Raw genomic sequence first — 14998 nt, forward strand, 5'->3', positions numbered from 1 at the left:
CCACTACCGTGATGAACATTCAATGTTACTTAGAATTGTGCAAAATAATTAATTTACACACCCTTGAGGATCATACCTTCTTGTTCAAGAGATTGTGCTGTAATTGCAGTCAGAATTTTGACGTGCACTAGGCAAAGATCAAGAATTCATCTCAACACGAGTATGAAATAAGTTATGCTAATGAACCACCAGTTCTGCACCAACAATTGACTCAACCCATTTGTATGTTTATATTCCACATTACACATTGATGAATCAATGTGTAACTTGACAAGGGGAAAACAAAGAATTTGATGAGTTGATGGGAAAGCCCGTAAAATCTTTTACAAAAAAACTGAAGCCACTCTAAAACAATGAAATAGTCTAACAATATTGATTGGTAACCATATATAGCCTGGATGTGATCCCAATGGAGCACAAATTATGTGTACATATATAGCATGTTTGGTACGTAATACTCGACAAAACTGGACGTACAACAAACAAGATTTTAACTTCTTATCTTACTCAATACTGTCCAGTATTGTCTAATCAAACTTACCAAACATGCCAATAGTGCATACCACCTGCCAAATGAGAATGGGTTCCTCTTGTTGGGATGTCAACACCAAGTTCAAAGGTTTTAAAGAACTGATCCCATCCTTACTCCAATACTGTAACCTCTTGATCAACTCTCCAATAGTTTGAGTCGTTGAATTCCTTTATCCCTGCTCCACCATCATCTGATTCCTCCTTTTCTGGCATCTTTGGAACAATATTCCTCTTCAAAGGCCCTGCTTCCCCAACAATCCCCTCCTTGAGGGCTTGCTCCATTGCCTTCTCGGTACCCTCTAATTCCACACCTACAAATTCAACGTCCTCTTCAAACAAAGAGGGCACAGCAACAGCTTTATGACTAGAACAAGATTTAGTTGAAGAATCACTGGAAGAATCTGCAGAACTTCCACTTGAAGTTGAACTAACTGGGGTAGCAATTGGCTCCAGAGAATTGGCAAGATTGGTGCCAGTGTTGCTTTTGTCATCAAATGAGTTCTCGCCAAGCACGTCTGCATCGTTGGATGTCTCAAAATGGAAGGAACTCAAATCCTTAGAGGCACCAACCTTCTCATCCTGGGAACTCGTGTTTCCTCCATTTATAGAGTTGATTCCTTCCAGTGCAGTTAATACATTGGCATCGGAACTGGACGAGCCATTAGCAGAAGTCTCGATATCACACAGTTCCTCATCTTCTCCAACAACTACCTCATCATCACTGCTACTGTTACCACTATTTGACGTTCCATTCAAGTTGATCTCATCAGTCATATTGGACGGTGAGGTGCTCATTGGAGCATCACCTCCATCATCTTGGAAAGCAAACCAGTTGGAATTTGTGAACAAACTGCTGTAAAAATGTAAACAATGCCATACAAAATTGAATTTATCATCCATAAGAACCATGAAGGCCAGCTACCAAACCCCAAGGGATATATAATATGCATAAAACAGAATGCTACTTAAAATTTATTTTTATTTTTTTTCTGTGGGGCATATGTTCTAAGTTCTAAACAGAAACTCCCATTTGTTATTTTTATTGTCAGTACCTTCTTATATTTATGACCCTTGTTTACAATTACAAAGCTTTTTATATGTTCTAGCTTGAGATGTTTGAGGATAGTTATTGCAGGAGGCATTATGGACAAGCTGCAATAGAATTGGGACATAAAAAACTGCCTAAAGCATTTAACATTATTTCTTCATACAACTTCAACTTTGACATGTGGAATGATACTCACCTCCCCTGATCATCACCCAACCTTAGGGACGAAATCACGACTTCCGCAGATTCATCATCAAAGTAAGTGTCCTGCATTTTCATATCCAATCTTCAGCACAGGGTAATTTATAGAGGGAAATGAAAAGTTGTTCCTCATAACTGGAGGGCTCTGATTATGAAATTAAACCATGCATTTTCATGACTGTCAATAAGCAAGAAGAATCAAGTTGAATAAGCATATTTACCTCTTCGTCTCGATCAAGAGATTCATGACCCTGAAGTAAAGACATGAAAACCATAATAAAAATGATAGGAATGATTTATTTATAATTTCAGCTTGCTTGTGTGGAAGACTTTTCTTTTTTGTATTTGTGGGTGACAGATAGATGGGGTTGGGGGGGGGCGGCAGATTGGGTGGGTGGTATAGGGAGAACCTCTGCATCATCATTCTCATATATAGTATATCTGAATGCTTGACTAAAATTATCTGCAAGAGCTGCAACATCATAATCCCTGTCGTGAACATCTTCCTCGTCACTATCCCTGTTCCTGTCCTGCAATGCAGTAGGCCGGCTGCAGACAACAAATCCAAAATGAATCAAGCTTTTCAGAAATTACTAAATATTCAAACATTTCTATGCAAAGACTTCTCAGTAGAACAGACAGGGACAGTCGGTGTTCTCTAACAAAACTACTTTGCAAAGTTAGATATAAAGTAACAACAAAATAGAAAGTTCTTTATTCATATTAACTTCATAAGTTCCGGACTCTCTTTAAGGTTACAACTTTAGGAGGCAGGATACTATCTTAAATTTCAGTTATAATGTCGCCCTAAAATATTTGGATGATAAAATGATAACCTCCTCCATCAGTGCCATCTCATGTGAAAGCAAAAGCGCCAGACACATTTAAAAAACATACCCACAAGCCCATCTGTAGACGTTCTCAACCATGTTACGCTCCTGTAAGACGGTAGTCTGCCACTCATTCCATTCGTTATTTTCCTAGAGCACACAAAATAGCATTGCATTAGCAAAGGAGAATAACCTAGAACTTTATAATTTACTGTGCAACCACAAATTTATTTTTACATAAACCCTCTGTTTGTCATAGTTAGCAACCCTAGGTTCCAATGATTAGAGATTTAATAAAAATATGAAATGAGACAAATCGGCATGTGCTGTAATGGAAAAGTTGGTACATGCAGCTTGACAGGATGACTTTGGAATATAGGTTATGCCACCAAACAAAGCTGTAATAGATCATCTGATGATATGATTATGCAGAAGCTCGGAACCTCCCAGATTTAGAACAGAATACTGCAGCCAGTAGACAAAAATGCTAAAAGTCTGATCCAAAGAATTGCATACGCAGAAAGCAATAGTAGTCTGTTGTACCACTTTTTAACAATTCAGCTAGTTAAAAATATTTGAATTCCCCCATAAAAAAAAAAAAAAAAAATAGTAGCTCGGTTGCACTTGTCTTAAGTGTTAGCAAAAAACACACTTTGAAATGCTTGTTGGGGGGAAAAAATACTAGAACATGCCATAAACCTAAAGGAAGTCTTCAGCATATCACAAACCTGAAGATGTTTTTGAATGCAATTATCGTTGTTTGCCAACTGAACAAGTTTGTTTGATATCCGCGTTATGTGTCCAAAGTATCCTGCTCGAGGTGCCTGTCTTCCAGTAGCAGGCAAAGTTGGCTGCATTAATGAAACACATTATTGCATAATTTCAATTCAAGCCACGAAGGATAAGGCAAGGAACAAGAACATCATATTCTACCAAGATAACTATTTCACTTTACAAATACAATAGATGTGCTTAAAATAGACGAAAAGTTCCCTCATCCCTGAACCGCATCATTTGCAATCTTAATTTTCAGATTCTCAAAAGTGCGCATACCAACTGCACCTTGCTCAACAAAGAAAGGATCACAACACGCCACAGCATGACAGTGTGAAGAAAAATCAAGAAAATGTCATTCGTCTACCTCATTAAGTTCACCAGAAAGTGTTGGATTTTTTTCTGTTTGAAGAATTTTCCCAATCAAATTACATTCTTGGAGAATATGATCAACGATGGCATTATTTTTGCTTTCCAAGCATGAGTAAATAATACTTTCAACATGATGGTGCAGCGCGTTATTGTATGGATACCTGCATCAAGAAATGTAACATCCTGATAAATAACATGTAGCAATAAAATGTAAGTGCATCTACAAGCTCCGCCAAAACAAGATTAAAACTTAAAGCTACTCTTTTATTGGAAATCAACTAACTAATCCGGTGTCATTTGGGAAAGTAAAAACAAATAATAATAAAAAGTTCTTACTCAAAAAAGAGATGAAGGACTCTCTGAATTGTCCCCGAGCTGACCAATTCCTTCTCAGCCACCTCATTACCAGTTTTCAGCAACACCGCAAGGAATTCCACAATCTATAATCAGGGAGATTGTCGTTAGCTTTTTCATTCATGTCTTGCGAAACAAGAATGAGTATGATAGTACAGACTGCACACAAATATGTAAATCATTGTCCATGCCAGAAATGTCGGACATTGATATATTTTGTTCAAAGAAAATATGGATACCTAGCAAATTTTGAGCAGCACATTACAGAATAACAAATAAATTGAAATTAGAGTCAAATCTTGGATAAGGTTGCTTCAATCCTTATCATACAGGTGTAATATTATAGCATATTGTTTTTTGTCATCAACTAAGATTTCAGAAGCACACATCATTTGAGGATTGCAGGAGAAATAAACCACAAGTCATGTTAACAAACCTTTAAACGGTGTTTCCCAAGAGGCGGCTTTAATTCACCATATGTTGTAGGTAGAATCATCTCATCAAAAGACACGGTCAGCAGCAACAGCAAGTGCTCTGCATGATAAGATACATAAATGCTAATTAGTACTGTTAGTTGAAAAGCCTACATAGGGTATTGAGGTATTTTGCCTTGGTGAGGCTATAATATAAACCCCTAAGTGCTTTAAGGCATCAGTCTCACACATAAACAAATAAAAAAATAAAAAAATAAAAAAAAAAATTCAAAAATCGACAAAGATACAAAAAGATATTCATAATAAACCATACACCATTTTAAAAATTCACCATTGTTAATATAGTATGTCGGATTTGCAACTCAAAACTGAAGATTCATTAATTAACAATTAATAAATAAACAAATAGCCATCCCAAGATAATTAACCCACAAGTAGATCTAAAAGCTTAAACAAATAAATAAAATAACCAGATATTCACAAGTTTTTGTTGCATGTTGACTTTGAAAGAAAAGAAAAAGGAAACACATAGCGACAAAAAAAAAAAAAAATTATAGATATATATATATATATATATATAAGACATAGCAACAAAAATATAAAAGAAAGGAAATGGTAAATACATATTGTTTGCATTCTCCCATCAAAAGTCTGCTGCTAAAAAGTTGCAACTTCACTTATTAGATGGCTTTATTGCACACAAGCTCTAGGAGGCTGGGGAAAGCCAGCTTCCTTTCTAATTTTCAGGGCAGGGTTGTGTTTAAAACAGCTTAAAACCCCTAAAACATTCTACTCTGAGGAAGAAGAAAAAGAACAGCCCAAATTTTGAGGCCAGTGATAGCAAGAAAAAATAGCAAGAATTCAAGGCCTTCATAAAAAGTAATCAAGCGTGAGCTTCAAGGCTAATAATGAAGGTCATGACATGTCTCAAGGTGTAAACCTTGGGCAATTTCTGAAAAAAAAAAATCATATAAATGAAGGGATGGTTTAGCCCCAACACCCATGTGAAAAAGGGAGATAAAAAGCTGGCAAAAAGAAGACACATGATAGAAAATATCCCTCTCCCCCCGTATCCCTCCCCGTTCTCTCTCTTCCCATATGCCCTTTGCCCTACAATAGTTAAAATACTTATTACCTCTCTGCAAGGCGGATTTCTCAAAAAACCTTCCTCGTCAATTCAAAAGTGTCAAAGGCTGCATAGGTATCTTCTTCTAAACTAAGATAGATTTTAGGAAAAGAAGATTTCTTTAGTCTAATTAACACTTCTCTTAGGTACTGAAGTAAAATATACTTACTTCAGATTATACATTGAAGCCTACAATTGAATACCATGTCATGCAACATAACAAGTCAATCACAAGAATTTTGATGCAAATATTTATAAAGATCACATAGCTATATGTCTCTAGAAAGTGCTACTCCCCCACAAACACAACATTCAGTGGGACGCTACACAAATCCCGCTGCTTACGCATTTTCTTCCCAAAAACTCCATAAATATTAGCGCACTAAACATTAAGCCGCTGTTTGTCTCCCTTTAAAATAAAACTTTTTAATTCTCACACTCATTTTCAACCACACATTCACACAATAAAATATTTTGCACGTAAACCCAAAACTTTTCCAACTTTTTAACTACACATTCTCCAAAAAAATCATTATTCAAAACATCATTTTTTATTTTTATTTTTTCCAAATTAATGGCCATCAAACTGGGGCTAAGTACAAATGAAAATTGTCACTCAACATTGTGCTCTTTAGTATGACAGCAAGTATATGATCCATGACTATAGCATAAAAGTCAAAATATAGGCAAAAGCAAATCAAGACCATTTCCTTTAGCTTTTTTTACTAAACTTAAGAAATAGTATCATACAATGTACATAACAAATTAGAAGGAGAAAAGGTCTACTATTCCAGTATAAAACTCACCAAGTTTGGGAAGCATTGCACCGATAGTATCAGGATTAACATGTATTGGTGATTCATACATGTTTTGATTTCTGAAAGAATAAATTAGAGTAGAAGGAATAGATCTTTTTGGATCCAATAATGAAATACAGACAGTCAACGAATGTACAAGGGCAGATTTTGACTGCGAGTCTTCAAGTGCATGATCAAATATCCTTGCAACAAAACTGCACAGTAAAAGTGATCAAATATTTCATTAATACAAATGTGAGGCCGATAAACTGATTCAGGACTGGAGGATAACATTAAAACGAAAGTCATAAATACCTTGGGCTGGATAGTCTAGTGGCCAGAGCTGATGGAGCGTTTCTGGTTATTGCACATAATGCTTCTGCGGAATTGGCATGTACTTCAGGAGGATTCTGGAGAAAATAGAAAACCATCAGTTGAGACTTAGAATGGTCCCTTCACAAACAAAATCATAACTTGTATGCGTTTGGTGAACATTTAACCCTTGTTTGAGCCACATTATTTCCATAAGAATGCATTTTTGAATAGTGTATTGATGGGAACTGTGAGGTTACAAAACAAGAAAAGTTTTGGATTTTGGTTTAATATCATTTTATTGAAGAATATGTGGTTAAAATAATATCAAATTAATGTTTAAGAATGTGTTTTTTTTGAAAGAATGTGGGTCAAACATGGCCTTAGTAAAGAATCGCAACTAAGCGTTTATCTCAATAAATTAGTGGTTGGTTACATTATTCCTTTTTACCACTTCCTTCTATTCACTGCTACCTTTACTGAAAGATACAAAGCAATTAAATTCTTAGCAACCACCACAAGACATATTAGTTTTGGTCTATGCCAGCCTCCTGAAACCTGATCTACTTACGAACGGAAACCTCAGAGTCTAGCAAAATATGCAGTTAATAAACAAGTTGACATAATGTGCAAAAGAAAGCCTACACACCCTAACATTGCATTTTTTTAATTGCAACTTAAAGGCTATCCATAAAATGGCAAAACCAAAAATGGGCCAAAAAAAATAAAAAAAAACAACAACAGAGTGAGAATTATAAGCCCAAAAGCATGATGGCGGATTATCTGACATCAGTGACGCAACCTTCATTATCAAATAAGCCGCTAAAAAAATGTCCTCTCCTAAACAATCCAAAAGTGATGATCACAAATTCACAAAATACATCTGCTTATGCATGGAATTCTTGCTCTTCACTCTATATAATAAGTAAATAATCTATAAAAATAAAAATATCTGGAATAAATGATAAACAATAAGGCAAATCAGGAGCTGAATATTAAGGCTCCACGAGAAGATGGACACATAAATGTATATCATGTGGTCAAACCAAACTTGAGAATCAGCAGTTGTTACTATTTGGTAACCACTAACCTAAAACAACAATTGAGTGAAGTTAACAACCAAAGCCCAGAAAACCACATTCAGTGGCATTCACACAGCACTGGTGGTGCAACACAATCATTTATGTTCAGTGAATATGTCACTGGATGCACAAAAAATGAGACAGAAGTAGCACATCCACAAATTCCGAGATGCTGCGTTCACAGAATCTCAGTTAAGAACACAGTTAAATATTACATAGCAATCAATAAATATACGAACCTAATTCTAACTATCAACCTAAGCTAAAAAGAACTGACCGTACAAGTCCAACCTTGTAAATAGAAGGAAAAAAAATTAATGCATAAACCATAGACCCATAATACCAGTTTTATAACTTACAGAGGTATTAAGTTTATCCACGATCATTTCTAATAAATTGCTATCAGCCAACCATTGCATTACATCCAAAGAATTGTGGTAGAAATGATCGTCAAAACCTACAAGTCGCACTAAGACCTGAAAATAAAGAACTAATGAGGAGAGAGGATCGTCCTCCACTAGCAGCTCAAATAATCTTTAATGAATAAGCTTTTAAACAAAGAATCTGCTCACGGAAAAATTCACAATATAAATATAAGACAACAACCTCCATGATGGATGTGATACCAATCAAGTCAACCATCTGCTTGAAAACATCTTGGTGGGTCTGCAAGGAACCAGCAGTAGCCAGAAAATAGAATATAGTCAGAAGGATGGCTGTTAACTGAAACAAAAGAAATGAGAAACAAGCTTCAAACAATAGAGTTCTAACTTCCTTCCTATCATTCATGGAGTATATGTTTCGCCAATACAGCCTCCGTTTGGCAAAATTGATAAATCATTTATAAAAGGTTAAACTTCATTTTCAGTCACACGTTCCAATAGACCACGAGTGCTATTCACTTATCCAACACTCATTTCTATCAACTTATAATTTCATCTGTGTATAGATTCTTCCAACGGAGGCATAGTCAGCAAAAATAGGCTATAAATAATTCCTGACACATTAAACTTCCCATCATTAAACTCACACCAAATCGGTTCTCGCAAATTCAGACAGGTACTATAAATATGGGCAAGAAGCATCGTTTCCCCAGTGATCAATACTGCCAAGCTCCAATCAGCTTTAGGGAAGCCACTACTTGACAGCCCAGAAACGGTTAAGCACTGCACATATACTCCTCTGGGGTGAAGTGTCAGGTGTCCGACACGCCATGAGGCTTGTCCTAATTTTTTAGACTTTTGACATGCCTCCGACACATATCCAACACGCCACAACCTATATTTATTATTATCATTTTTTATAATTACTAAGCATGAGGTACACAACGTGTCAAGTGCATTGTAAGCCCCATTTTGTAGATTTTAAAATAAGGTCAATTTCGGTATTAACACATTCAAGTAAAAATTAAAAATAAAGTTAAAATGCGATCTTCATGTCAAATTGGTTTATATATATTGTGCATGCTTCTTGATACATGAAGGATCTCATTTTGTTGGCACCAGCAATACAAATATAACCCAAAGCATTATACAACAAATGGCCACTTCTCAATTTCTAAAAAAAAAATTCACTAGCAAAATTCAAAATCAGGTCTAAAAAAGAGTATTCACTTTATTAAAGTATATACACTTTACATAAGATATATAAATGTACAATTTTAAAGTATTTTAATCATCATCTCCATGTTAAACATGTTTGAAAAACTACATCAGTATGTTCATGTCATGTTATGGTTGTGGCCAGTAGCCTAGAAGCATCAGAAGAGACAAATGCCTTCCCAGTATAAAGTTCTAATAAAATTCTGTCACACCCCGTAGTACTATAGCTGGGAGAATAATCAACACCACCACCCCAGGAAAAGAGAGATAAAATAGAATTCTTAAAAGCCAGAACCTCCATATGGCTTGAGCGATCAACTAATCCATGAGCTAACTTCGTAATCTACCTTAAATGTTCTCCATTGACATTGTACTCATATTTCAGCAGATCCATACTGATTAAAGATTTACAATAGGAGATCCTTCATCTCATCATTCAATCCAGACATTTCAATCTGCTTCTAGAAACTCTTAAATCTTATTAAAGTACAGAATATCTACTCAAATGATATATTATCAACTTTCACACGACTTATCTAATATTAACCAAATACCAAGGTTCGAAAACTATGTTCGTACTGATAAGATGAAAATGGATAATTGGTTCTTTTATTCAACCAAGCGCTAATAACTGGAGCAGAAGGTAACCACAGTATTTTTAATTTCTATATTAATCCAGTACAGGAATGGCATATCATAAGGTGTTTCATGTTACAGCTGGCATAGATGTTAAGCACGTCTAGTGCACATAATTAAGTATAATACAAAGATCCAGACTATATGACAAAAGAAAAAGAGTAGGTGAATGCACAATCTCACAAAATGTTACATAGCCCTCGTTTGAGCCATATTATTGTAAAAATGAGAATGGAAAATATAGCCGTTATGGATCCCACACAAGGGATAAAAAGTCAAATATGGTGGTTTGATGTGATGTATAACGGTCATATTTTTCATTTTAACGAGGATATAATGGGGCTCAAACAAGGCCATAATTTCTCCAAACAAAAAAAAGTTCATTATATTTAGAATAATATAAGGTATAAGTTCGAGTGCATGCAAAATGCAAAACTTCGTTGAAGGATTACTCAAGTCACCTTCACATAATTCATAAGTGGAATAGTCTTCCGCATCATGAGGCATATTATGACCTGCAATGCCACAGAAATCAAGTCAAACTAATTGCTTTTGCCATAATGCTAATTAGGTAAACCCTTAATAAAAAAAACCCACAAGGCTTACAAAGCATTCAATGCAGACCTTACTAAAATATCCAGCCAACATCGAACTGTGGTGATGATTAGGTTCGAGAAAAGAGAAGAGTAAATTCATAAGCTGCAATAACATAAAGTGTACAGCTGAATCATTAGGGAGATGCAAATCAAATCTGACATTTAGATATTATTTTCCAATTGTTTGCTATGATGACCTGACCTCCTCTTCCTCCACCAAAGTCTTTAAGATGACATCGATTTCACAAGTAAATATCTCGCAAGCAATGAAGGGAAACCTACATTATGAAACAAAAATTAGAACCCAATACAATATTCTTGAACTAAATGATAGTCTATTTAAAGAACAAATCTAGAACGAGAAATGCATGTAGAAACTACAAATAGAAGCTACGGCATAACTTGAACATGATAAATAACATGCTTATTCTTTTGCTTCAAAATCACATTGACCTACTTGAAAGTTCTTTTGCTATCTGCATCCTCTGGGGGCTGTTCAACAATATATTGAAGCAACTGCTCAATCTGAGCCCTGTCTTGTAAACTGAGACACCAACAAACTTTGTATCATCTTCCAGAACCGTTAAAGTTAACAGGTGTGTCAGAATTAATAAAAACAAGGATGGGCAGCTGAGAAGAAAATGTTGCATACAAGTTTATGAGGCGACTGTTCAATGCTTTGCATTCTTGGATTATCTCTTCCTCGTCCAAAAGCTCTTCCAATGTAAAACCTTCCTTGTCCAACACGGACTCGACCTAAAGATCCCAAAAAATATGTCAAAAAATAAATAGAAAAAAAAGAAGCAAGGAAACACAACCAGGAGAAAACGATTAAAGACCAGTCAGAAGAGTTATAGTTTGTCCTTATTAACAGATGGGAAATTTAAACTGAACCTTAAAAAAAAAAAAAAAAAAAAAATGTGTATATATATATATATATATATATAATAATAATAATAAAAAAGAGGAAATCTATCACATTTAGGTTATAAACAAGTGAGCCTCAAGTGAAGCTTAAACTTGATTTGTTTATTTTTGAAGTAAATTTTGACCAAGCCTTTGCCAAGCTAAAGATAAGCCAACTGGAATAGTCTAATATTTCTGAGAACCGAGAACTACTTTGCTCATCAAGCCAAACATGAATAGGGCTCATAATTAGACAATACTGCAGGCTTGAGTAAGACTGAATCTTTAGTTTTGACTCGTTCAACTTACAAGCCTGGCTTGACCAAGTCTCAAACGGCCATGCCCTATGATAGGTCAACTGCTTTGGTCATTTTACAGCCCTAGCCGAGTTTAGGTAAGCAGATTTAATCAAAAAACAATGGCGGTCCATAAATTCAAGCCCTTAAAGTGACTAAGCATTACCAAATACAGCTGACAGAGTTCAACAGCTCGATTAAAGCAGTGGCAAATGAGGTTTCCAAAGATCAAAATAGAATCAGTTAAGAAAAATAGATGATTCAAGCATCACTTGCCATCATTGGTAATCGAAAATTACGAGGTAAACTACTTCAACGTTCATGGTCCATCCCATCTTTTGAAAGGAGGAGTAGAACAGTAAAACAAAGTCTACATCAGCTTTTCCATTAATTGTTTGATGGAGTGATCAAATTGAAATAAAAACCATGGTTCAGCAACTAAGTTAAAACAAAATAGAGATGGGTGACCAACTCAAAATTTCGCGCAAAGTTAGGTGATCAATAGTTTTATTTACACTTGAAACAATCATAAAAACAATTTTTTGTTAATAAATATCTATTCAGTTTAAGGTTTAAAACGAAGGAAAATTGCAACCAATTATTTCTACAATTCTTTCATGAAATATAAAATACAGCAGAAAAGATAAGAGAGCAAAATTGTTTTCCACCATTTTTTATTTTTTATTTTGGTTACATTTTCTTAACTAACAATGACTTGGAATTGGAATTGAATTCCTTCATAGAAATTAAAAGCAAGCATTAAAAATGTAAAAAATAAAAATAGGGAAAAAAAGTAGTCAAGATGTAAAGTTGCTCATTTACAGCAATAAGTAAGCAAATCGACTAACCAACCAACCATCTTCAATAATAAACAGGAACCATAAAAAAAAAAATAATAAATAAATGTTCACTAATTAAATATCTTCAAGAGAACAGGTTAAAATAAACCCAAAAATGCAAACCATTGCCTCAGATTACTCTAAAATAGAAATGTCAGGTATCTTTTCCACTGATGAATAGAACAGATCAAACCCAAAAATAGAGACACTTATAATTGCCTCAACTTACTCCAACATAGAAATGTCCAGTTTATTTCATTTACTTATAATTGCCTCAGATTACTCCATCATATAAATGACTTTTGTTTTTCAATTCTGAAGATAACAAATCAAGTTCAACCCAAAAACTACAGAACGTTATAATTCATAGTGGCCTCAAATTGCTCCGATATATACATGTCGTTCGATAATTTTTTCTTGACTTACAGGTGAAGAAGCGGAAAGGGCTGTGAGCTTCCAAAACATATCGAATGGCGTGTATAGATACGCGTGCGTTATGTACGGAAGGAAAGAGAAAGGTTGAAAGAGGTGAACAGATCTGCAAGCGCTAATAAATTATATAAAATTGTGAGAAAGAGAGCTCGAGATTTGAGAAGGTGATTTGGATCCTGGAGGACTTGGAAGTGAGGAAGAAGAAAAACCCTAATTTTGAGTATACAGGGAGAGAGGGTGCACCAGTGGAGACACCAACGTGGAACGCGAGGGAGTCTTATTTCTTTTGCAAGGAAATTAAATGTGAGATTTGCAATATTGATCCCCAACCTATGGCCCAAACCATAATTTGGATTATAAGTATTTAAAAATGAGCAATTGGATCCAAACCTTCTATTATTGTTACACAATCATACTGAGGTGCCTTTCATTGCCAATATTTTTCATGAAAAATATCTTTTTTCCACCTAAATTCTCATTTTTGTGCTGTTTGATTAACTATTTTTTTCGTGAAAAATATTTTCCCACTTTTAATCACGTAACTAGATTTTTCTTGAAAACAAAGAAAATATTTTCTTTGGGTGAAGTGAGATTTTATTTTCTATGGAATTTAAATTTCCTAAAAATTCTATCTTATCAAGTCTTCCATCTATTCACGTATCCAATCTCCCCCTCTCTCTCTCCCCTCTTCACCACATACAAAACCCTCTCTGACCACACACCGTTGAACGAAAACCATAAAAACGGAAGAAGAAACCAGAATAAGGAACAATAAATCATATACTCACACAACAGAACCAGAAAGAAGGAAGAAAAAATCAAGGATCCGAATGAGTCTTTGCTTCCATATCTGTCCTATTCACTACAAAAGGTCGACAACGAACCATTGATTGCATCGATTAAGGTAGTGGCAGATCTAGGAAAAAATTCAATACGGGCTAATACGTATAAAAAAAAGTAAAATATTGCACCTAAAAAATATATATATTTTACTTAATTTTTTTTTTTAATGGACATTTGGACCGAAGGGACAGGTTGTAGCACGGTCCAGCTCGTCCCTGGATCCGCCCATGATATATGGCATTGTATTCTCCTGTTACTTTTTCACAACTATGATTGCGTGAACATTACCAGACAAAATTAATAGTTAACAACCTTTTTCTAATGTTCAATATAGACGTATTCTTTATCTCAGTGTTTACGTGATGTACTATTTGACGAACCTATGCATATATGCAGGAAGGATTTCTAACTAATGTTGATAGGTGGAAAGGTTTACAACACGTGATCCTGTTATCTCAGGTATCCCTAATGTGCATCCTATGGATGAACTATGTGACCACAAAATAACATATGTTTAGATTACAATTTTGGTAAGTTTTTAGTTGTCTGTCTATAGAAATACTAGTGGAATTCAAGCAATGATGAATAGCAATGCAAGAAAATTAGCAGAGCAAGATGAAAGCATGGTGAAGGCCTCTGGAATCCCTTATACCATCATCAGAACTGGGTTTCTAAAGAATAACCGTGTAGGGAAGCAAGGCTTCAGCTTTGAAGAGGTACTCGTGATATATTTTCCTCATTCAGTTGGTTGATACAGAAAATCTGCTCAACCGGTGTTTATCAACATTAGAAATGAAGCTTTTTTCCTAATAAATTTAGGAACTGTGTTCATTTCATTATTGAATGTGTATTGTTATTTCTGCATAGTTTGCTCTTCTGCGTTAACATGACCTGCTTATAATTCCTTTTACATTCCATGAATTCCTGCCTTACTACATCACGTGTTTCTGATAATATCGAACATCTCCCTTCCAAAAGACTACTTTTT

At 35.0% G+C, this 14998-nt stretch overlaps 1 protein-coding gene across 4 annotated transcripts; it reads right to left on the reverse strand.

Annotated features, from left to right (window-relative positions):
* Positions 1 to 206: 206 nt before the first annotated feature.
* Positions 207 to 13431, reverse strand: LOC111400212 (serine/threonine-protein phosphatase 6 regulatory subunit 3-like). Of its 4 annotated transcripts, none has more exons than XM_023027652.1 (19): positions 13162 to 13431; positions 11347 to 11450; positions 11152 to 11238; positions 10897 to 10972; positions 10723 to 10797; positions 10560 to 10613; positions 8468 to 8527; positions 8221 to 8337; positions 6783 to 6877; positions 6477 to 6682; positions 4547 to 4644; positions 4093 to 4196; positions 3752 to 3917; positions 3339 to 3461; positions 2678 to 2760; positions 2191 to 2329; positions 2002 to 2031; positions 1776 to 1846; positions 207 to 1381 (listed from the first exon to the last, which is right to left on the reverse strand). In XM_023027652.1, exons 1-19 carry the CDS (start codon positions 13198 to 13200, stop codon positions 643 to 645), a joined length of 2466 nt encoding a protein of 821 aa, XP_022883420.1. In that variant the 5' UTR covers positions 13201 to 13431; the 3' UTR covers positions 207 to 642. The 4 variants fall into 4 exon arrangements, with proteins under 4 accessions (XP_022883420.1, XP_022883412.1, XP_022883409.1 ...); XM_023027644.1 differs by having other exon boundaries at positions 10705 to 10797; XM_023027641.1 differs by having other exon boundaries at positions 207 to 1384; positions 10705 to 10797.
* Between the last annotated feature and the right edge of the window lie 1567 nt (positions 13432 to 14998).

This window comes from Olea europaea, chromosome 1 (genome assembly GCF_002742605.1).
Source record: "Olea europaea var. sylvestris chromosome 1, O_europaea_v1, whole genome shotgun sequence".
NCBI classification, from domain to species: Eukaryota; Viridiplantae; Streptophyta; class Magnoliopsida; order Lamiales; family Oleaceae; genus Olea; species Olea europaea.

Coding starts and splice junctions, on each gene's coding strand:
- LOC111400212 (XM_023027641.1), bottom strand. CDS start 13,200: ATGTTTTGGAAGCTCACAGCCCTTTCCGCTTCTTCACCT. Junction 10,973..11,151: donor GATAGCAAAAGAACTTTCAA/GTAGGTCAATGT, acceptor TTCATAATGTAG/GTTTCCCTTCATTGCTTGCG. Junction 6,878..8,220: donor TGGATAAACTTAATACCTCT/GTAAGTTATAAA, acceptor TATTTTCTCCAG/AATCCTCCTGAAGTACATGC.